Source organism: Labeo rohita, chromosome 5 (genome assembly GCF_022985175.1).
Source record: "Labeo rohita strain BAU-BD-2019 chromosome 5, IGBB_LRoh.1.0, whole genome shotgun sequence".
NCBI classification, from domain to species: domain Eukaryota; kingdom Metazoa; phylum Chordata; class Actinopteri; order Cypriniformes; family Cyprinidae; genus Labeo; species Labeo rohita.
The window spans coordinates 32,795,879-32,820,775 of NC_066873.1; the positions used below are offsets into that span (position 1 = coordinate 32,795,879).

The 24,897-nt window shown below is 35.2% G+C and overlaps 2 protein-coding genes across 3 annotated transcripts; both read left to right on the forward strand.

Annotated features, from left to right (window-relative positions):
* The first annotated feature begins 359 nt into the window (after window positions 1-359).
* Window positions 360-5,565, forward strand: cwc15 (CWC15 spliceosome associated protein homolog). 2 transcript variants are annotated; one of them, XM_051108711.1, is made up of 7 exons: window positions 360-436; window positions 1,441-1,581; window positions 2,583-2,689; window positions 2,774-2,880; window positions 2,963-3,070; window positions 3,268-3,410; window positions 5,277-5,565. In XM_051108711.1, the coding sequence occupies exons 2-7, from the start codon at window positions 1,451-1,453 to the stop codon at window positions 5,404-5,406; spliced, it is 726 nt and encodes a 241-aa protein (XP_050964668.1). In that variant the 5' UTR covers window positions 360-436; window positions 1,441-1,450; the 3' UTR covers window positions 5,407-5,565. The 2 variants fall into 2 exon arrangements, with proteins under 2 accessions (XP_050964668.1, XP_050964667.1); XM_051108710.1 differs by lacking the exon at window positions 360-436 and adding an exon at window positions 635-836.
* A 1,891-nt stretch (window positions 5,566-7,456) lies between these two features.
* On the forward strand, window positions 7,457-24,815 carry acsl4b (acyl-CoA synthetase long chain family member 4b). The gene is made up of 15 exons (XM_051109165.1): window positions 7,457-7,656; window positions 11,900-12,133; window positions 12,240-12,417; window positions 15,273-15,382; window positions 15,476-15,614; window positions 15,714-15,864; window positions 17,605-17,728; window positions 17,815-17,886; window positions 17,981-18,120; window positions 19,517-19,686; window positions 19,792-19,866; window positions 19,973-20,167; window positions 20,260-20,374; window positions 22,741-22,898; window positions 23,201-24,815. The coding sequence occupies exons 2-15, from the start codon at window positions 11,903-11,905 to the stop codon at window positions 23,356-23,358; spliced, it is 2,016 nt and encodes a 671-aa protein (XP_050965122.1). The 5' UTR covers window positions 7,457-7,656; window positions 11,900-11,902; the 3' UTR covers window positions 23,359-24,815.
* The last annotated feature ends 82 nt before the right edge of the window (window positions 24,816-24,897 follow it).

Sequence of the window (24,897 nt, forward strand, 5' to 3'; positions counted from 1 at the left end):
TGATTGACATTAAAATTACCACGGCAATCAGAACTTTCTGGTTTTGGCAAAACCTATTAGATCATTCTATTTGGTGAAGTAAGAACAAATTAATATTTAATGAATAACGATTAATAATGAAGCTTGAATAAACATGCTGATAAAGTCCATGCTGATCATTTGTGGATTCTTCTTTTAGTGTAAACACAGAGCGGGTCGCCTCATGGGGGCCGACATCATGTATGAGATCACGTGACTAACCGAATATGATTTATTTAAATTGGTAAGACTTATGTTATTTATTTGTGTAATTAACTTAATGGCTGACTGTGAAGTGCGCATTTCTACAATGCCATCGGTAAAAGGAAACTTTTGCATGAACGTTTGCATCCACGCTGCTAGGTGTCAGTGTAGATTCAAGACTTGCACTAGTCTGCGCAACAGGAATGTAAACATCGTAGGTCTTTGATTCTGCATTTTCTATGTATTTGCACAACTTTGTACTTATTCTTACCTAATCTTGTGGTGGTTAAGGCGCTGTTATTTAGATAATATAACTGAGATCTGTATATTATCATGTCAGAGGTCTGTGGGAGACCGTGGTGTATTTGCTTTCGCGGCAATGTTTGTCCCTCCGCCGCCACCGTAACCTCCACGTACACGTGACTGTATATGTGAATCGCGGTGGTTGATGGGATACCACTGAGGAGCAACAACAGCGGGTCTAATAGCGACAAATTTATAAAGATTCGCGTTATTTAGTTAGTTTTTCGATACTGGTAACGTAACTTTGATTTCGTGTAGCCTCGTTGATAAACTTGGAAGAATAGGGTTGGATTTATATCGTCCTGCTGCAGGTGAGTGTAAAATAATGGAACGTAAGTGGCGTAAAAGCGAGCATGTTTTTATTGAAAACTTAACAGGACAAACAGCCAGCATTATAGGCATTAAAAGGCGTAACACATGTTTCCTGTCGCATTCATTAAACAAAGACAATATTCCCAGGCTCCTTGTTTGTTGGACTAAATATTTAAAACTGATGTAAACGCGCAAAATTGGCTTTTGAATCACTCGACGACTTATGAAGAATTTAATATTTACCTAGCTACAGAAACAAACTGATAGTTTACATTATTCTTTTTAAAATAACATATCAATGCATGGCCACAATCGGTAAATTCAGGATTACAGATATTATCCTTCCACATTAACATCCTTGTACCAAAATGAAGATGAACAAAGAGTCTATAAACAAACAGATAATAGTCCCCCTTTTTACTGTTAAAAAATGAATAGCAGTGAATGAACTCTGTCCAAATTGAACAATAGAGTTTTACAGCTGTGATGGAAAGTAAACATGTGTCATGTATTTATGTGAAATCCTAATAACAACTGAAACATCCATAAACCTTTGCTATGTCAGGCTTAAGGCATTTGTGTGTTACAATGCTTTCGTTTCAGGTAACCGAAGATGACCACAGCAGCAAGGCCAACGTTTGAGCCCGCAAGAGGAGGACGGGGCAAAGGAGAAGGTGATCTGAGTGCTTTGTCTAAACAGTACTCCAGCAGAGACCTGCCGGGACACACCAAAATCAAATACAGGTGAAGTTGCTGTTCTTTACAAAATCTCTGTGGGAAAAGAATCATTTATTAAGACAGAATTTGTATAACACCTTTGCACTTAAAGAAATAGTTCACCCAAAAATGAAAATTTGCTTAAGTTACTCACTCTCAGGCCATTTAAGGAACACATTTGGAGAAATTTAGTGTTGCATCACTTGCTCACCAATGGATCCTTTGCAGTAAACAGGTGCTGTCAGAATGAGAGTCTAAACAGCTGATAAAACATTACAGTAATCCACACGAATTCATTCCATCATTTAACATCCTGTGAAGTGAAAAGCTGTGTGTTTGTAAGAAACAAATCCATCATTAAGACATTTCTAGCTTCAAACTGTTGCTTCCAACTAAAATAACACATCTTCTAATGAAAATGTCCATTTCTGGCTGTTTCTGCACTACATACCCAGCTTTTTGCTTCACAAGTGTTTACTGATTGACTGTGGATTACCGTGGTGTTTTTATCAGCTGTTCGAACTCTCATTGTGACGGCACCCATTCACTGCAGAGGATGCATTGGCGAGAGTGATGTAATGCTAATTTTCTCCAAAACTGTTCTGATGATTAAAAACAAACTAATCTACATTCTGGATAGCTTGAAAGTAAGGACATTGTTAAAATGGTCCATTTGACATCAGTGGTTCAACCGTAATGTTATGAAGCTACTAGAATACTGTTTTGCACAAAGAAAACAAAAACAACAACAATTTCTTCTCTTTCGTGTCAGTCTTTGATGTGCGTTCGCAAGGGCACCACGTGTCAGTTGCATTGCTGTCTATGCAGGGTCAGAAAGCTATCGGATTTCATCAAAAAATATCTTAATTTGTATTTCAAAAATGAACAAAGGTCTTACAGATTTGGAACTCGTTCCAAATCTGTAAGACCTTTGTTCATATAAAATTTTTTTTTTTTTTTTTTTTTTTTTTTTTGTATGAACTGTCCCTTTAAGATGAACTCATCCTGATACATTTGTGTCCCTGCAGGCAGCCCACTCAGGATGCCCCAGAGGAGGTGAGAGCTCGTGATTTCAGACGTGAGCTGGAGGAGAGAGAGAGAGTTGCTGTTAAGAGCAGAGACAGAGGAGCAAGAGGTGAGGAAACATATTTTATGTCAGTGTTTTTTGGCTTTGTCAAAATGTGTTAATTAACCAGTTTTTTTTTTTTTTTTCTGTTAGAGCACACAACTTCCTCGTCGTCTTCATCTTCATCCTCCTCCTCCAAGCGGCCACGTTTAGATCAGATTCCTGCTGCCAACCTGGATGCTGATGATCCCCTCACTGATGTACATGCATGTTCTTATAGATGCGTAGGCATGCAGGTTGATTTTGATGGCAGTTTGAAGGATGTGTCTGTGTATGTTTTAGGATGAAGAAGACTCAGACTCGGGCTCTGACAGTGATGATGACACTGCTGCCCTGCTGGCTGAACTGGAGAAGATCAAAAAGGAGCGAGCTGAGGAGCAGGAGAGGAAGGTAAACCTCACTGACAATTTACAACCGATTTGGATCATTACAGCTAAATAAAGCCCTTACTGATGACCCTGTTCACCTTGTTCTGGTTTATTTTGTGATTATGAACAACCTAACAGTGCATTTTAAATCATTTTTGGGCTTGATATCTTATTGATTTGATTTTTTCGCTGTGTTTTTTATGGTCTGTGTGTAATAAGGAAAGGGAACAGAAAGCAGAAGAGGAGAGGATACGTATGGAGAATATTCTGAGTGGGAATCCACTGCTCAATCTGGCAGGCCAGCAGCAGCAGCAGCAACAACAAAAAACACAGACCCAGAATACATTCAGTGTGAAGAGAAGGTAATATAATGGTGTTAAAAATAAGTAAAACAAGGTTATTTGGTTTTCTTTCTCTTCTAATAAGTTACCTTCAGTTACAGTAGTTAAAAGAATAGTTCACCAAGAAAGTCTGTAATTAATTACTCATCCTCATGTCATTCCAAACCCGTAAGACCTTAGTTCATCTTCAGAACACAAATTAAGATATTTTTGATGAAATCCAAGCGCTTTCTGACCCTGCATAGCAACACAACTACCACCTTTAAGGTCCAGAAAGGTAGTAAGGACATCAATAAAATAGTCCATGTGACATCTATGGTTCAACCGTAATTTTATGGAGCTACATGAATACTTTTTGTGTGCAAAGAAAACAAAAATAGCGACTTCATTCAACAGTTTCTCCTTCAGAAGTTGAGGATGAGTAATTAATGACATAATTTTAATTTTTATGTTTGTTTGTTTTATTTTTTTTTAATTTTTAATTTTTGTACTATTGTTAACAATAGTACATCAGGTAGGTATACAGTAGTCAACATTTGAAGTGGATCAAAAAAGTTAATCAAAGTTGTCCTAAAACAAGAACGCGTATTGTTTTAGTTTTAGGACAACTTTGAAAAGTTTTGATCCACTTTAAATGTTGACTACTGTAGTATGAAATGCAACGGCTGAATTTATTTTTCTTTTTTAATGTAATTTTGTTTTGTTTGCTGTTTTTATAGCTTTTATATATTATGTACTCTGAGATTGACAATATCAACAAGTCCAAATGTCAATTTGGTCTAAAAGATTCTTGTAAGTCAGTAGTAGCAATAATAATGACTAAGTGCTGTCAATCAATAAAAGAAAATTAACTAATTAAACGCACACTTTTTTTCTAAAATTAAGCACGATTAATCCCACCTAATATTAATGTTTTTAATTATACTTTTATATGGCAATAATTTGTAAAATGTGGAAACAACATAAAAACTGTATATTTTTAATATTTGTTTAAAATATTATGACTGAAGGCGAGTATCACTGATACCAATATTATTGTAGGAAATTATTTTCTTCCTAATATTTAACCATTGACGAGAGCTATTCAACATTACAGAATAATTGAGAGCTATCAATTTTAACATTAGATTTTAAAAAATAACTTCTAATTTCTTAATACATCTTCACATAACCCCATTATTTACCGTTCCACTTCAGAAAGTAGGAAATGTATAGAAATTTAATATTATCAAACATTAAATACTAAATGAATATAGATTCATTCTTAAAGCTACAAAAGTTACAGATGTCCTCTTTTTTTTTTTTCTTTTTTTCTTTAGTTCTTTGATTAATAGACATCACAGCAGCTGAGTTGTTACGTTATTTGGCTGCGATTACTTTAAGAGCTTGATGCTTGTAGTTTCATTCACGTTTTAATATGAAATGACACAGGCTATGATGTTTGCCACCATTTTTGTGCGTGCAGTTGAAGCAAGCATGCTACAACCACAGTATAACACATTCAGTGTGGTCGTAAAGATGTTCTGTGACTAAATAACCACACTCCTGTCAAAAAAAAAAAAAAAAAAAAAAGAGACAGAAACAGCAGTTGTGAGCATTAAATATTTTTAACACTGTTAAACTGGAAAAATAAATCGCCTGTGTTAATATGCTCTTTTTTAGCAGCACTAATAATAATAATAATAATAATAATAATAATAATAATAATAATAATAATAATAATATTGTTTGGTGTTTTTTTTTTTTTTTTTTTTTTTTTTTTTTCTTTCTCACTGAATGAAGGAAAAACAGCTTTGTCTTGGAATTGCGAATTCTTTAAAACAGAGAGAGCTCAATGATATACTATTGATGACACTCAAACACATTCTCAAATTTTGTTTTTGGCAGATGGGATGATGATGTCGTATTTAAAAACTGCGCTAAAGGAGTGGATGAATCTCGAAAGGAGAAACGCTTCGTTAATGACACCCTGCGCTCTGAATTCCACAAGAAATTCATGGAGAAATATGTCAAATGATTGCCATGTTATAAAAATGTATGTCAGCAGTTTGTTTTAAACATTTTTTTTCTTTTTAGCAAATATCATATGTGCTTTTTCTTTTTAATCTTTATGTGCTGCCCTTCAGTAGTTGGTCTGTAAAAGAAATGTACCAATAAAAAAGAATGGAAAAATAGACTGCTTTTTCTCTTCTGTTTCTATTGTATGTGACCCAGTTGTTTTAAAAGACAAGTCCACCTCCAGAACAAAAATTTACAGATAATGTACTCACCCCCTTGTCATCCAAGATGTTCATGTCTTTCTTTTTCAGCTGTAAAAAAATTGTTTTTTGAGGAAAACATTTTAGGATTTTTATCCATATTCTGTACTGATATGGTGCCCCGATTTTGAACTTCCAAAATGTTTAAATGCGGCTACAAAAAAAGTTTAAATGGTTATAAACAATCCCAACCGAGGAAGAAGGGTCTTATCTAGCGAAATGGTTGGTTATTGTCATTTAAAAAATACAATTTAAATACTTTTTAATCTCAAACTTGTCTTGCTCTCCCTGAACCCTGTGTATTCTGGCTCAAGACAGTTAGGGTATGTCGAAATCTCCAGTCGTATTTTCTCCCTCAACTTCAAAAATCATTTCAAAATCATCTTACGTTGCTGCAGAAGCACTGACCCAGTCTTTGCAAAGTGAACGTGCAAAGAAGATCAAACACCCTTAATAAAAAGGTAAAACAGTGATATAGGCAGTTCAGGCAGAGTAAGACAAGACAAGCGTTTGACATTAAAAAGTACATAAATTGTATTATTTTTATGGAAATAACCAATCGTTTCACTAGATAAGACGCTTCTTCCTCAGCTGGGATTGTTTGAAGTCATTTAAATGACATTTTGGAAGTTCAAACTCAGAGCTCCGTAACAGTCCATTATATGGAGGAGAATCCTGAAAGGTTTTCTTCAAAAAACATAATTTCTTTACGACTGAAGACAGAAAGACATCTTGGATGAAAAGGGGTGGGTTCATTTTCTGTATCATATTTTGTTCTGCCATTGGACTTCTCCTTCTCTTATTGTTTTTATTTTATCTCATTGATAAAATGAATAATCCTTCACATGTTCAGACGTTTCCCTACTATTAGGCCAGGTCATGACTCATGGGTTTTTTTTGAGTTACTGAAGCAGACCCGCTCTGAATCAGTAGAGCACATCTGACTTTTCCACAGAGTTCAACCTGACCTGCATCCTTTCACGGGGACTTTCTATTCTGCCTCCATCTGTAATTTGATCCTTCTTTCTCAACATGCTTTATTCTCTTCATTCAATTGAGTTTTATTTATTTAGGGCTCTCAACAATGGCGATTGTCTCAAAGCAGCCCAACAAAGTAACGCCTAAACCACCCAGTGAGAGAAAAAAAGGCGACCGTTTCATCATAAAAACTCCCTTGATGCAACAAATATACCTTGCGAGAACCAAGGCTGAAAAAGGAAACCCATCCTCTTCTGTCTGGCCTGAATTTCTGTGAAAGACCATATATAGAATCAGTACTGTGGATCTGTATGGACAGTTTGACTAAAATTAGTAGTCTCAACTGTTTGCTTGAAAAGAAAACCAGCTGTGAGGATGTGATTAGATGTCCTGATAGCAAATAAACGGTCATTTTACAGAGCTAAAGAAAGAATGGCTTGTAGTAGGCATGGTGAGGACTGTGTTAGCAGATGTATTTAGTCAGTGATGTATTTATGCGGTCAAAGTCAATGAACTGCTACACCTAAGGCGCTTTTCCAGGTCAGACCTGTTCTGTTGGCAGCTGTGTGATCCATGACCAATGACCCAGAGCTAGTCTTAGTGATTATTCACATTTTCTTGGAATGCCTTTCACTCAACAGTAAATGTGCATCAGCCGTGTGGGTGTTTGACTAATAGAACTAAGCGTTCTTTAACGTTTGAGAAAGCACTCTTGACGTACATGATTGTGTAAGTAAGCTAAAGGAAAAACTGTTTGTCAAGACTGTGTATAAAGGAAACACCTTCTGATATTCCCTCTAAAAACTCAGACGTAACCTCAGAACTTCCTCCTCAGGACTGTCTTCTGATTGGCTGAGCCCAGCGGGTGGGCTCTAAAAGAGGTTCACTGGAACTGTGACTGTACAAAAGGGATCCAATCAGCCGAGAGAGACGGTGACGGAGAGAGAGAGTGAGAAAAGGGAAGCCCTAACCTCCTGTTGCAGTTTGCCGTCTGGAAAAGAAGAATTGCTGTGTACAGTGTTTATTTCTAGGTAAAATTTCAGCTTCCTATACACTTCAGATTCTTTTGTCTCAGGTTTCATGTGTGAATGGCAATGGTTTTCTTTTCAGTTGTTTACGGTATGTTATTCTGTCAGCCTGCAGTGGTGATGTTTTTGAAGTGTTCAGAGAGGGAGTAGACATGAGGTGTTTACACTCATGTAAGCGCAATTATAGATATTAATGTAGATAAAGGTTTCTCTGTGTGTGAGAATTTATATGAATATGTGGATCTGTGTGGTCATACTTCCTTTTAAGGGTTTGATAGGAGATTTTGTTTTTAAATTTAATTTCTTGGTAACACTTTAAAATAAGGTACCATTAGTGTTAGTTCATGTATTAACTAACATGAAGAAACAATGAACTATACATTTATTACAGTTTTTATTCATCTTTGTTAACGTTAGTTAATGAAAATACTGTCTGTCCTTGTTAGTTCATGTTAATTCCCAGTGCATTAACTAATGGTAACAAACACAACTTTTGATTTTAATCATGCATTAGTAAATGATGAAATTAACATTAAGATTAATAAATGCTGTAGAAGTATTGTTCATTCTTAGTTCAGGTTAACTAAAGTAGTTAACTAATGAATCTTATTGTAAAGTGTTCATTTCTTTTTTCAGATTGTACTAAATGTTCTGAGTATATTAAGATATAGTATAAACCCTTTATAGCTTTACCCTTTTTGATCAGTTCAAAAGTAATATAAAGTATTGTTTATTAAAAAAATTAAATGTTTTTTTTACTTTCGATTTATAAAGCTTAATATCTTCCTTCATAAATATAGTATGTATAACCTGAATTAACAATGAGCGATGTATATATCTATTTTTACAGTATTTTATATTTTATATGTTAATGTCGAAAATAGAGTTGTTCTCCATGTTTTTTTCACAGTGCAATAACTAATGCAAACAAAAGTATTATTTGATTTTAAAGATGTGTAATTGTTAAAACATTGTTAGAACAATGTTAGAACATTTAGATAAATATTTGCTGTAGACGTTTCATGTTTATTATTAGTTTATGTTAACTAATTAATGCTAACAAGTGAAACCCTATTGTTGTACCATTATATATATACAATACACACTACAGCGGTCTGACTTTTTTACTTCAATACGTTTAAAAATATAATTTATTCTTGTGATGGCGAAGCTGATTTATTCTAATATGTGACCCTGGACCACAAAACCAGTCATAAGCAGCACAGTTATATTTATAGCAATAGCCAACGATACATTGTATGGGTCAAAATGATCGATTTCTCTTTTATACCAAAAATCATTAGGATATTAAGTAAAGATATTTTGTAAATTTTCTACCATAAATATATCAAAGCTTTATTTCTGATTAGTAATATGCATTGCTAAGAAAGAACTTCATTTGGACAAATTTAAAGGCGATTTTCTCAATATTTAGATTTTTTTGCACCCTCACATTCCAGATTTACAAATAGTTGTATCTAGGCCAAATATTCAGATGATGTACACATCTCATTTTCAAAATTTTAAAATGATTTGGTGCTCAAGAAACATCTAAGTATTATAAATATTTAAAACTGCTGCTCAATATTTGAATATTTCTTTACGTTCTCTTTTAATCATTTTTATGCATGATATGCACAAGGGCTATATATCATGCCAGATAAAAGTAATATCTTGATATACAGGATGTGTTTGTTTGACAGTTGGACAGTTTTTCCAGATGTTTAAGAGGGTCATCTGACTTCCTGCACACAGCGTACAAATCCTTCCCAACTGTGAAGTCATCAGTTTGGAAACAGTGGCCTCCTTGCACAGTGCGGCTGTAACTTAAGCTGGTACAGCATGAGTATTTGTGTATGTTGATATGATCTGTTCTTTTGAAGCCAGCAGATCGTGCAAGTGATGCTTCTGTAACTGGTTTTTTCACTTGTTTGTTTTTTCAGTCTTTGCTATAAGGTTAACATCTGTAAGCAAGAATAAACTGCTCTGTTAGTACATAATGTAACACGAAAGAAAGGTTTTCATAATTATGCCAGGGAAACAGCCTACACATCCACTTGAGTTGATCTCTTATGTGTGGGTGCATGTGTGTGTTGCACAGAGTAAATATTTAGTCTTTTAGCTCACTGACTGTGGTCGACCACAAACACGGATGTTTCTTGATGTTTCCTCAGGGTTTCTTAAACGTTAGTGGTAAAGTAGTTCCTAAATCAGCCATTCAATCACACGCACATCTAAATTTCACTTACTCTTCCTCTTTTCTTCCTCTGCTCTATCTACATTTGATAACGACATCTTATCAGTCATGTGTATTGGATGCCTGTTTTGCTGTGTCTTGTTCTGAGTCTCCCAGAGGGGTATAATTCTGGCTGTACGATACAAAGAGAGTATTGAATTTGTCGATCATGTGTTGTTACTATTTCAGCACTCTTGTAAGTTGATTCATATGGAAATACAGTTAAGGTCAAAAGTTTACATACACCTTGCAGAATCTGCAAAATGTTAATTATTTTACCAAAATAAGAGGGATCATACAAATGTTATTTTTTATTTAGTACCAACTACCGGTTTAACCACTCACTGATGCTCCAGAAGAAAAAACGATGCATTAAGAGCCAGGGGTGTAAACGTTTGAACAGAATGAAGATGTGTACGTTTTACACATTTTACTTTGCCTTTTTTTCATTTAGTACTGCTTTTCAGAAGCTACTTAAGATACTTACATGTTTCCCAGAAGACAAAATAATTGAAATTTACCTTGAGCTTCAAATTCAAAAAGTTTTCATCCCCGGCTCTTAATGCATCGTGTTGCCTTCTGAAGCGTCAGTGAGTGTTTGAACCTTCTGTAATTGTTGTATATGAGTCTCTCAGTTGTCCTCAGTGTGAAAAGGTGGATCTCAAAATCATAAAGTCATTGTTGGAAAGGGTTCAAATACACAAATATGCTGAAAAACCAAAGAATTTGCATGACCTGAAGGATTTTTCTGAAGAACATAGGGCAGTTCAACTGTTCAGGACGAACAAGGGACTCATGAACAACTATCACTACACAGACAAAACAACAGTATTAAGAATCAAGTGTATGTAAACTTTTGAACGGGGTCATTTTTATGAATTCAGTTATTATTTTCTCCTGGACTATAATATGTAAATTTATTTTATGTTAAAGGAGAAGTCCACTTCCAGATCCACATGTAATATACTCACCCCCTTTTCATCCAAGATGTTCATGTCTTTCTTTCTTCAGTCGTAAAGAAATTATGTTTTTTGAGGAAAACTTTCAGCATTTTTCTCCATATAATGGACTGTTATGGTGCCCTGATTCTGAACTTCCAAAATGCAGTTTAAATGCGGCTTCAAACGATCCCAAATGTGGTTGTAAACGATCCCAGCTGAGAAAGAAGGGTCTTATCTAGTGAAATGATCGGTTATTTTAATCAAAATAATACAATTTATATACTTTTTAATCTCAAATGCTCGTTTTGTCTTACTCTGCCTGGACTGTTTTTGTTCCGGTTCATGACAGTTAGGGTATGCCAAAAAACTCCCATCTCAACTTCAAAATCGCCCTATATCGCTGTTTTACCTTTTTTTTGGAGGGTGTTTGATCTTCTTTGCGTGTTCACTTTGCAAAAACTGGGTCGGTATTTCTGCAGCGATGTAGGATGATTTTGAAATGATTTTTGAATTTGAGGGAGAAAATAGGATCAGAGTTTTTTGACATACCTTAACTGTCTTGAGTCAGAATACACAGAGTTCAGGGAGAGAAAGGCAAGATGAGCGTTTAAAAAGTATTTAAATTGTATCTTTTTAATGAAAATAACCGATCGTTTCCCTAGATAAGACCCTTCTTTCTCGGCTGGGATCAATTACAACCGCATTTGGGATAGTTTGAAGCCACATTTAAACTGCATTTTGGAAGTTCAAAATCGGGGCACCATAGCAGTCCATTATTTGAAGAAAAATGCAGAAATGTTTTCCTCAAAAAACATACTTTCTTTACGACTGAGGAAAGAAAGACATGAACATCTTGGATGAAAAGGGGGTGAGTATATTATATGTGGATCTTTGTTTTGGAAGTGGACTTCTCCTTTAAATATCTTATTCAAGTGAGTACTAAATAACAAACTTGCATTTTATATGATCCCTCTTGATTTGGTAAAATAATTAACATTTTGCAGATTCTGCAAGGTGTATGTAAACTTTTGAACTAAACTGTATGCTGGTTTGTGTATGTCTTGTACAGGTCATGATGCCCCAGTGTGAGAGAGCGCGGAGTATAAGTGGACGTCCAGAAGGGCCGTATCGAGCGGTAGAATGTGTAGATGCTCTCGTTACACAGGACTTTGAGGGCGTGGACACGCTAGACAAACTTTTTCTATATGCAGTGAAGAAATTCAGTAAGGCATCCTGTCTGGGCACCAGAGAGGTCCTTAGTGAAGAAGAAGAAAAACAACCTAATGGGAAGATCTTTAAGAAGGTAAATCCATTTATTGATTCAATTCATTGTGTTTCAGCATCAGTTCTGAAAACAGTCAAACTATCAGTGACATTTGATATAGAAACTTGTGTGTTTTTGTTTGTAGTTGGCCCTGGGGGACTACAGCTGGATGACCTATGAAGAGGTCAGCCAAAAAGTGGAATCTTTTGGCAGCGGTCTGGCAGCTTTGGGCCAACAGCCACGTAATACAATTGCCATCTTTTGTGAGACACGGGCAGAATGGATGATCACAGCACAGGCTTGCTTCAGACGCAACTTCCCATGTAATACAATCACACTACTTTTACTCTAAACATGTTTAAAGGGGACTTCAGATGCACATTTTCCACAAGTTGGTATGATTCTTAAGGGTCTTTGGTTAAAATTCCTCAATGGTCATGTAAAACAACACCCTTTTTACCTTGTCAAAAACAGCTCTGCTTACAGCGACCCGTTCGGTTTCTTTAAATGATAATGATCTACTGCACACCCCACATCTCTCTTCCGTTTCTTGTGTAGCCTATTTAGTGGCGCGTTACCATCAAAAACAAAACTAATCCACTGCGTCCTCAGTGGCTCTGATGTCGGGAGAAAATGAAGACTCTTATGTTCACTTTTACATCCAAATACAAAACACCTGCATTGTTTACGAGACACTGTTGTCACTACAGCTGCTCAAGCATGGAGAAATTGGTGAGCAGCATACAACTGGCTAAGGGCGGAAATATGCTAATGTGGAACAGTCCATCATACTGCTCAGAAAATCAAAACGGCTTGATAATTGATATTGTTTAGTTTTATGGTGGTTGAGTCCACACACTGTTAAGACACATTTATATGCAGTGTAAAAGTGAATTTTGCATCCGTTGTCCCCTTTAAATCTTAGTCATATAAAATGTGTTTTGATTTGTTTTGTGCTGCTCAGAAGTTGTTATATCGCAGCTATTTGAGCTTATGTAAACTCTGGTTTACAAATTCCCAATCATTTTAGCTGTAAAAAAACAGTTTTGTTATTAATTGGTTTCATTTCACTTTATTACTAGTTATTTATCTACAGAAGCTAATTGGAATCAGAACTCTTGTATGTTAACAGGAAAAAGCTTTTGCATTGGAAAATAAGGTGGATATTAGTGGTGGGGATTTTTCAGTGAATCAAACTTTCCGCAGGTCACATCGCTAAACACAGTAGGTGGCGGAGGTGTCTTTATCAGTGAGTTATTCGATCGCTAACTGAACGGATTCATTCAAAAACACTAATTCACTCTGGAATTAAACAAGTCTGTTTTTATCTAATGAATCATTCATTCAGCCCATTTGTTTTAACAACACTGACTCATTTAGGAATTTCTCTGCTGTGTTGCTTAAATGTGACCCTGGATCACAAAACCAGTCATATGGGTCAGTATTTTGAAATTAAGATTTATACATCATCTGAAAGCTGAATAAATAAGCTTTCAAATGATGTATGGTTTGTTAGGACAATATTTGGCCGAGATACAACTGTTTGAAAATCTGGAATCTGAGGGTGCAAAAAAAATCAAAATATTGAGAAAATCATCTTTAAAGTTGTCCAAATAAAGTTCTTACCAAAGCACATTACTAACCAAAAATTAACTTTGGATGTATTTATGGTAGCATTACCGTACTTTTATATTTACATAATATCCTGATGATTTTTGACATAAAAGAAAACTGACCAATACAAAGTATTGTTGGCTATTGCTACAAATATACCCGTGCTACTTACGACTGGTTTTGTGGTCACAAATACAGTTAAAGTCTATGTAAAGGCAATTCAGAGAGTTGTTTCGAAACACATTATAAATATTAACAATGTATTGCTGAAAACGTGTTACGAGGACTGTGAACTACGTAGTACTGAATTGTAGAGTTAGACCTTTTTTGCATTCATGATTTTTTGGGAGGCCTAAAATCATGTCTCGATGATGCACTGAGCCACTGAGCATGGCCCCTTTCCCAACACTATAATACGTATTAGTGTATTAGCATCAGTGGTTCGCCTATTCAGTTGCGAGTTACTGTCATTACTGTTAGTTAACAGCCGCCACTTTGCTAGCAGGCTATGCCTTTGTCACATACATGCATATTACCTTTTGCATGGCTGTGTAAATCTAATTACGCTGCTAAAGAGAGCATGGATTCAGGTTGTAGCGTATTTGACAGTTGAAAGAGACTCAGAAGTTCTCCCACGAGTGGGCGTGGTTTTAGCGCAGACAGCGGACACGCCCCCAGCGTTTGTGATCTTATTTTTTTCTAGATTGTTATCAGTATACTTGGCGGTTTTTTAATCATTCAAATCTGGCTGGGTGGTTAATAACACATTTTTACTGTGGTGTGACAAACTCCGCAAATTCTTAACACAGAAACGCATTTAATACTGCTTTGCACGTGTTTAACAGGTTTTTTTATACACAATAATTGTAGAAGGCTTCTTCAACACTACACAGAAAGCATACATGAGCAACAAAGTAAAAATAGTCACTTCTTTTGGTGAACAACAAGACCGTAAATAAAGAAATAAACAAACGCTATGTATATAGGAGGCATGCACCCTGAATTCATCTTCTAGTAAGATATAATTTCATCTGTTTCCAGGACTTAAGAAAATAATATGACATATTTCCCAGTTCTCTGGCCCGTATCTAAAAGGAGGGACAGAGTCCAACTTCCATATCTAAACAAGTCTTTTTGAGAGCACAATACAGAGTCAGATGGCCTGTGCTTGATATTCTCCATTCCTAAAAGTCCTACACAAGGACGAGGTTCCAAGATTAATAAAATTTTAAATATACATTTCTAGAATGGCTCTATTTTACCGCATGCTTGTGCTTTGACTTTGTTTGGAACTATTTTCATCACTAGTACAAAAACAGGCAAAGCGACTAAGGCAGCATTTTGCCTAAAATATATGTCAAATAGTAGTAAAATTTTTAACTGTATAAAAGCAATATCCATGCCAGGCCATCCCTGGCAAAACAGCTTGCAAAAAAATACCTGGCATTATATACATTTACAGAACTTTATTTTTCTTCCAATTTACTTCTGTCTGCTAAATCTTGCAGATTCTGCAAATGTTGTGTAAACTTGTGAGTGCAACTGTATGTTTGTGTGTGTGCAGTGGTAACGCTGTATGCAACTCTGGGTGAGGATGCTGTAGCTTATGGTCTGAATCAATGTGGAGCCACTCATCTCATCACCAGCACAGAACTGCTGCAGACCAAACTAAAGGTACACAAAGCCACAGACATGCAAGCATGACTGTGCTTATCTGTATGGCCTGCCTAAAAGTTTGCATTATATTACTCCTTCTCTCCATCTCAGAACATCGTGAGTGCAGTTTCGAGGTTGCAGCATGTTATCTATGCCGGCAGTGGTGAAGTATGTCATGCTGATTACCCACAGTCTCTTACTATGCACAGCATGCAGGAAGTAATGGAGCTAGGGGCAAAGCCAGAGAACTGTGAGTAACATGCAAAACAATTATTTATACAACCAAACTAAAATGATTCACAAGCTGATGCACAAACACTGTCCCTTTCTCTTTGTGTTTCTCTTTCAGTAAGTAAAGAGTATGACAGGCCGACTGCGTCTGATCTCGCAGTGGTGATGTATACCAGTGGGTCTACAGGGAAGCCTAAAGGAGTGAAGATGCAACACAGTAATCTGATTGCAGGAATGGCTGGTCAGTGCCAGCGGATCCCAGGCCTGGGGTGAGCAACAGTAACACCAACAACTAGTTCACTAATTTGCATGTTTTTCCATACACTACGGACAAACAAATGAGTTCCCGCAAATAATGTCACTTCTGGTTATGCCAAAATTCATCAGTAGTGTAAAACTCGAGTGAGGTGGTGAAGTAGAGTTGAGGTCAAAATTTTACATACACCTTGCAGAATCTGCAAAATGTTAATTATTTTACCAACATAAGAAGGATCATAAAACATGCATTTTAGTTTTTTATTTAGTACTGACCTGAGTAAGATATTTCACATAAGATATGTTTACATATAGTCCAGAATAGAAAATAATAGTTTAGAATTTATAAAAATTACCCTGTTCAAAAGTTTACATACGCCTGATTCTTAATACTGTGTTGTTACCTGAATGATCCACAGTTGTGTGTTTTTGTTTTTGTTGTTTAGTGATAGCTGATAGTCCTTGACTCTCTTGTTTGTCCTGAACTGTTAAACTGCCCGCTGTTCTTCAGAAGAATCCTTCAGGTCCCACAAATTCTTTGGTTTTCAGCATTTTTGTGTGTTTGAACCCTTTCCAACAATGACTGTCTAATTTTGAGATCCTTCTTTTCACACTGAGGACAACTGAAGGACTCATATGCAGCTATTACAGAAGGTTCAATCACTCACTGATGCTCCAGAAGGAAAAACAATGCATTAACAGCCAGGGGTGTAAACTTTTCAACCGAATTAACATTACATTTTTCTTATTTTGCCTAAATATCATATTTTTTCATTTAGTACTGCCCTTTCAGAAGCTACAGAAGATACTTACATGTTTCCCAGAAGACAAAATAAGTAAAATTCAATCTTCAAATTCAAAAAGTTTTCACCCCCCGGCTCCTAATGCATTATTTTATCTTCTTGAGTATCAGTGAGCATTTGAACCTTCTGTAATAGTTGCATACGAGTCCCTCGGTTGTCCTCATTGTGAAATGAGGGATCTCAAAATCATACAGTCAGGTTTAAAAGGGTTCAAATACACAAAAATGCTGAAAAATCATAGAATCTGTGGGACCCGAAGGATTTTTCAGAAAAACAGCAACAGTTTAACTGTTCAAGACAAACAAGAGACAGCTATCACTAGACAAACAAAAACAAACAAACAAAAAAAACAGCTGTGGATCATTCAGGTAACAACACAGTATTAAGAATGAAATGTTTTGTCGGCGTCAGTAGCCTGTGGGCGACATTGTGCTGCGGGCGTCCTAGGTTCAGGTCCTGACTTGAGGACCTTTCCCCATCCCACCCCCATCTCTCTCCCTCTTTGCTTCCTAACAGTTTTGATCTGTCCTATCGTAACAAAGGCAAAAATGGCAAAAATACATCTGTAGAAAAAAATAGTGTGTGTAAACTTTTGAACGGGGTCATTTTTATAAATTCAGCAGTTTTTCTTGTGGACTATATGTAAATGTCTTTTATGTGAAATATCTTATTCAGGTCAGTATTAAATAAAAAAATAACACGCATTTTGTATGATCTCTCTAATTTTGATGAAATAATTTTATATTGTTTTTGTATTGTTGTCATTTTTTTTTATTTTAGTTTTTAATTTGAACAATTTTAGTACTTTGCTTTAACTTTTTTCAGTTGTTTCCAAAGCAACATTTCTATTTTTATTAACATTTCTAAATTTAGTTTAAGAAATTAGAATGTGTTTAGTCAACAATAACGACAAGTTAACAACAATAACGACATTGCTGTGTGTATATACAGGTCTCAGGACACATACATAGCTTATCTCCCATTGGCTCATGTGCTGGAGCTGACAGCAGAAATATCCTGTCTATCATATGGCTGCAGGCTTGGATACTCCTCCCCACACACACTTACAGACCAGGTAACACACACACGAGCATAAACACATGCTATTTTCCTCTATTAAATAAGCTTCTGAATGTTTGACTTGTGCTCTTGTCTATGCAGTCCAGTAAAATAAAGATCGGTGGTAAGGGAGATTGCTCTGTGCTGAAACCCACCCTGGTAGCAGCAGTCCCGGTGAGTTAAAAAATTAAAAACGTCAGCTTTTTTATGTTTGTTCCCTTCTTTTTACTCAATATTTGTGTGTATGTATCTGTTGGGGCGTGTGTAGGAGATCATGGACCGTATCTCCAAGAATGTTAATGGGAAGTTGAGAGAGATGTCTGTCATTCAGAGAACTCTGTTCAAAGTGGGATACAACTTCAAGCTGCAGAAGGTGTCAAGAGGAGCTGATTCTCCGGTGTGTAACATGTGAGTCAGTTAGAAAGATGAGGGGTATCTATCTATCTATCTATCTATCTATCTATCTATCTATCTATCAGCCCTGATAGCACACATACATCACAGAGACGTCTATTTGACATCTGCATTTACATCTGGAAGATATATTTTTTAGAGGGTTTGCTCATCTGAAATAAGTCTATAGAACATTTCCTATAAGATGTCAAATTGACATCTATTAGATGTCTTTAAGGTGTTTATGATTTATTAAGTAGGTAAAACTGACATCTTACAGACGTCTGTCAGATGTTTGTACACAGCAGATGCTTTCCAGATCAAGTAATCTTTAACAGACATCTCGCAGCTTCTCCTCAAAATATTGGATGAGAAAAAAATTCATAGTACATAAATAAAAAAAGTCAGTTTTTAAAAATATAACAAAATATAACAAAAGAAACACTGTCCAACAGCAACTTCAGCAAGTAAAGTTACAGCAGGATTCCACGTGTCACCTTCCCTGAGCCCACTTTGTTTTAACATATATCAATATATACAATATAATGGCATTAATGGAAAAACTAATTTTAAAAATTAGGTAAAAATTCACACACTTAGATTTAACCACTTTGTTACGTCAAAAAAAAAAAAGATTTAAAATGGCATGAAAACATGATCTGTGGGAATTTTTAGCAAATAATCAGCTTGGTGAAATTTAACGTAAATCTCTGTCTGTGACGAATATTTACCAAGCTTGGATAACTGATTATTCGAATCCAATTATCCTATCTGTCATCTATCTATCTATCTGTCTGTCTATCTATCTGTCTGTCTGTCTATTTGCATTATATGTCTGTAGCAAGGCAAATAGCTGTAAAATTATATAGACAAAAAAACTACTGCTTAGCTGTGTACAATGAAAACAATGAACAAAAAAAGTATGCTTTGCATAATAACTGCCACAGTCGCTGTCACAAGTCACACAAGTGGCGCCAGCCAACTAAAACAAGTACTAAAACAACACATTTGGAACAAATGTATAGTGTTTGAGACCTAATATTCATATGTATTATTTCTATAAATAGTCTAGTGATGAGAAAAAGGTATTTCTGCTCTAAAATCTTGAACATACATACATTTGAGACCATTTTGTAGCAAGTGTAGCATAAATGCAATGCTGGGTGTTAGGGTTCAAACTTTTTTCTTTTGTTCTCATGCAACAGTTTTTATAATTGTTTCATAATTATTGCCTCATTGATATAATATATTAATTTTGTGTTTTTTTTTTACTATTTCACTATTTTTTCAACATGAAAAAATAGTGAAATGTTTAACATGTGTCCTAGTGATGCAATTGAAAATTTTGCCTATACAATCTCTGGCTTTAAGATCTTGATGTTTGAGATGATGATATTTTTGTGTGTTTCAGGTTGTTTTTTAAGCGTGTGAATTTGCTGCTGGGAGGGTGTGTACGCCTGATGTTGAGCGGTGGAGCTCCACTGTCTGCTTCCACACAGAGATTTATGAATGTGTGTTTTTGCCCTATTGCTGTGGGTTACGGCCTTACAGAGACATGTGGAGCCGGAGCTATCTCTGAATGTTAGTGTACGCACACTTACACAATGTGTGATGTTCTACCTGTTTGTTAAAATTGTTGGATTCCTGTGCCGACATGTTCAAACTTGTGTTTGTGTGTGTTTGCAGTTTCTGATTACAGTACAGGACGAGTTGGAGCTCCTCTCATTTGCTCTGAAATAAAACTGCGAGACTGGCCTGAGGGTAAGGCACACACACACACATGTGCAAACAACAACTGCAGCTGAGGGTTCTCAGGTTCACTTTACATTCCTAACTTTCAAACGACCTCTCTCTCTTTCATCATTAGGTGGTTACACCAGTCAGGACAAGCCACACCCACGAGGGGAAATTTTGATTGGTGGACCAAATGTTGCCATGGGATACTTTGGGAGTGAGGGGGAGGGAGAAAATGACAACTTCTGGGTGGATGAGGCCGGGCAGCGCTGGTTTTGTACTGGAGATGTTGGAGAAGTTCATCCAGACGGTTGTTTGCAGATTGTGGGTGAGTAAGGTCTGAATCATCTAACAGAGATGACGTCTGCTGCTGAGTTATGTTGAACATAACATGCCAATCCTCCACTTTCCTGTTCTCAGATCGTAAGAAGGACCTGGTAAAGCTGCAGGCAGGTGAATATGTGTCTTTGGGGAAGATAGAAGGTGCCCTGAAAAACAGCCCCCTCATTGATAACATCTGCGTCTATGCCAGCAGGTACACCAGAACCGTATATCCCAGTTGACAGCAAAACAATTATACACAGCATAATATTCTGTAACTATAACCTGGATAAACACTAAATGTACATATGATTGCAATTTCTTCACTGAAATACACTACCAGTCAAACGTTTTTGAACAGTGAGGTTTTTAAAAATTTTAAAGTCTCTTCTGCTTACCAAGCCTGCATTTATTTGATCCAAAGTACAGCAAAAACAGTGTGTATATATATATACACACTGACTCCAAGCTTTTGAATGGTATAGTGTATACTGTTAATTTTAAAAATCAATGATAATAATAGTATTAATAATAATAATAATAATAGTAATAATAATAATAAATGTAAACAGCAAATCAGCATTTTAGAATGATTTCTGAAGGATCATGTGACACTGAGTCTGTGTAATGATTTTGAAAATTTAGCTTTGTTCACAGGAATAAATTACATTTTAAAATATATTCAGATAAATTGTAAAATTTTACAGTTTTTTTCTGTACTTTGGATCAAACAAATGTGAGACTTCTTTAAAAAAACAAAAAACTAAAAAAATCTTACTGTTAAAAAACTGTAGTGTAGTGTAGTGTAGCTATTATTCTGATAACAAATGGCATGTATGATGTAATTTTTGGAGTCAGTAAGATTAATTTTTAAAGCATTAATATTTTTTAAAGCAACAATTAATTGTATGTAACAAATACATTTATAATGTTAAAAAAATATATTTTTTTAAATAAATGTTGTTCTTTTCAACTTTTTATTCAGCAAAGAATCCTAAAAAATGTATCAGTGGTTTCCATTAAAAATATTAAGCAGTAAACTGGCTAACACTTTACAGTAAGGGTGCACAAATATGCATTAATTCATGCTTAACTAATGCAAAGATAATCATGAGTTATATATTAACTTTAGTACTTAAATTATCTTATATAAAAACTAAACCATTTATTAATAATTACTTCATCAGCAACAAATGAACATTCTATATGATTCATAGATTAAGTAATCAATAACTTGTTATTAGTTAAATGTGTCATAATGTATTAATTCCCTAATAACTTATTTTAATAACTAATAGTGTAAATTCATGTGTTAATTACCACAATGGATTGAAGCCATGCATTTCATCTTCCAGTTGTCCGCTTTAATCATTAGCTGATGATTTGCAAAGATATCATTATGTTATGACTTCACTTGTTGAGGCACAGAACTATTAACTAATTGTTAAGTAATATGTCATTGTGTTTATGGATTTAGAATTAGTTAGTTAGTCATGTGCTTCAACAAGTAAAGTCATAACATAATGATATCTTTGCAGATCGTTAGCTAATGATTAAGTTGAAATGATGGAACTCATTGAGGCACATGACTAACTAACTAATTCTATATCCATAACCACAGTGACATATTACTTAACAATTAGTTAATAGTTCTGTGCCTCAACAAGTAAAGTCAGAACATAATGATACATTTGCAAATCATTAGCTAATGAGTATTTAAAGCAGACAACTGGAAGTTGAAGCACATAGCTTTGACCACTGTGGTAATTAACATACGAATTTACATTGTTAGTTAATAAAATAAGTTATTAGGGAATTAATACATGACACATTTAACTAATAACAATTTATTGATTACTTAATCTATGAATCATATAGAATGTTCATTAGCTGCTGATGTAGTAATCATTAATAAATGATTTAGTTCTTCATGAATTATACATTAACTTGTGATTATCTGTGCATTAATTAAGCATGAATTAATGCATATGTGTGCACATGTATTGTAAAGTGTTACCATAAACTGCTTTCAACATTGATAATAACATAACATTTTTCTTGAGCACCAAATCAGCATATTAGTAAGATTTTTGAAGGATCATGTGACACTGAAGACTGGATTCAGCTTTGCCATCACTGGAATAAATTACACTTTAAAAAATATTTAAAAATTCTATTGTTTATTGATCAAATAAATGCAGCCTTTGTGGGCATAAGAGACTTTTTTCAAAAAAGAAGAAAAAAAAAATCTTGCCTACACTCTTAAAAATAAAGGTGCTTTAAAAGGAATGCAGAACTATTTTTTTGAAACAGAAAGGTTCTTCAGATGTTAAAGGTTCTTTATGGAACTATTTAGACAAAAAAGGTTCTTCTATGGCATCGTGAAGCACCTTTATTTTTAGAGTTTACCCCATCTTTTAAACGCTTTTAACAACTTGTATTTGTGTATACATGGCTTTAAAGCAAACAGATATGTACTAAAAGCCACAAAACACATCCTTTGTTCTCCAAGACACCATAATGTAGAACAAACACGTCGTCAGATCGTTACTAATATGGCCTTGTACTGTTTCCGATCAGTGATCAGAACTACTTGATCAGCTTTGTGGTGCCTAACCAGAAGCAACTGACTGAGATTGCAAAAAAGAACGGGATAGAGGGCGAGTGGGAAGAGCTTTGTAACCACTCCAAGATGGAGGAGGAAGTACTAAAAGTCATCAAAGAGATTGCAGTCACACGTAAGCACATTTTTAATGTTATACTATATTCTTAATAATATTTGGATAATTAAGTGTGCTACAAAGGTCTGCTGTTTTGTGTTTTTGAAGCGGAAGTGTGTAATGCTTACAGTAGTTTTTCACCTATGCTAGCTTTATATACAACCTGAGTTGGGTACAGAACTGTCTGATTTGGTGACTATTGTAAACTGCAGAGATTTGGGTTTGATACTGTGATAAAATGGCAAAGGTATTTATGTTTTTGTTTGTGTCTATGTGTATATACTATTAAACATTTGTGTGTGTGTGTGTGTGTATTGCAGATAAACTGGAAAGGTTTGAGGTTCCACAGAAGATCCGTTTAAGTTCTGAGGCTTGGACTCCAGAAACAGGCCTGGTGACGGATGCCTTCAAACTGAAGAGAAAAGAGCTGAAAAATCATTATATAAAGGACATTGAGAGGTTATATGGGGCTAAATGATGTACATGCAACACTCATCTAGGCTGATTCCCAATTGGTGTACTATGCTTTGTATATTACCATCCCTCCAAATCATAGTATTGCATCATAATGCAATTTTATTGTGGTCCTGTCACACTCCATACACTAGACATGAAAAAGTCTGCCAATTGGGATTCATCCACATGTAAAGTCACTGCCAATTCTGCTGATCTCAGTAGAAACACCATTCTGCCCTCTGCTGGATGTATGTAGTCATTGTTTTCTCTGTGAGTAAGTACTGTGAGGACTAGATTTATTTAATGGCAGAAAAAATGTATGCATTACTGTTATACTATTTTATAATTTTTTCTTTTTACTTATAAAGGTCCCTTAAAGCATATCTATGTCAAATATTTTTTTTAAATGTTCAAAAATTGCCACTTTACTTGAAAGAGTTTTTGGGATGCAATTGGTAAATGTAATTTTTTTAGTTGCTTGGTGTTTGCTTAATTGTTTGTTTGGAGTCCACTAAACAAAAGCTGATGCAGTTTTGTTTAGTGTGAGTCACCCCACTTATTTCTGATGGTAAGAGTGGTTAAGACCTTCAGGAATAAAGATGGGAACTGTGTAAACTACAGAATATAATGTGGGATGAGTTTATGTTTACATATGTATGGGAAATATTTTTTTCTGTATACCATTGACATGAAAGGGAGGATTCTTTTTATGATTGTACATTTCATCTTTGGTTGGGTTGTTCAAATGCTCATGCACAGATGAACAGGTCTAGGGCATCAGAGATAAAACCTGGGAAGTCATATTTTAAAGTCATATATATATATATATATTGCATAGTTTTGTTTTTAAAAACTGTATCACCATTCCTCAGTGTAATCAGTTTTTTATCACACAGTTTTTATCATTTGCCTAAACAAACCAAATATCCTGTTATTGTTTTCCTGTTTGTTTTTATATCTGTGCTTGATTTAGTAGTTTGACAACGTTTGAGACATTTTAAAGGTTTATATGTTTTTTACTTTAAGCTCTATACCTGTGAACTGTTCACAGTTTTTTTTCTGACTGAGATATATTCTGATACCACTCGTTTTCTATCTAAACACATCCCTTTTTCCTTCTCTGTCCACTGTCATTTCAGAGTTTTGACACTTCTTGTATTCTCTTGCACATTTCAGGTGTGTTGAAACAGTCCACTTGCAATTATTGTGTATCGCTCTCATTTCAAAGCTGGATTTTCCAAACTGGGCACACAGAGTCAGGCTATTTCTCCTTATTTATCTGTCAAACCTTGTTTTCTGTGCTTTGTTATCGTTGAATCCCTCCATCTCAGCCTGTGTCTGGAGAGCTAGAAGTTTAACCCTTGGCCTTTTCTGTTAGAACTGTTCATTTCTCATGTCAAAGTCTGCTATATTGTTAGGTACTCCTCCATTTCATTTGAAATAGCTGACAAAATAAAACTTTTGATGTCTTCAAATCTGGCTGACGTTAATTCATCTTTCTCATTTATTTGTTTGTAAATAAGTTGTGATTTAGAACTAAAATTGCAACCATTATAAACAA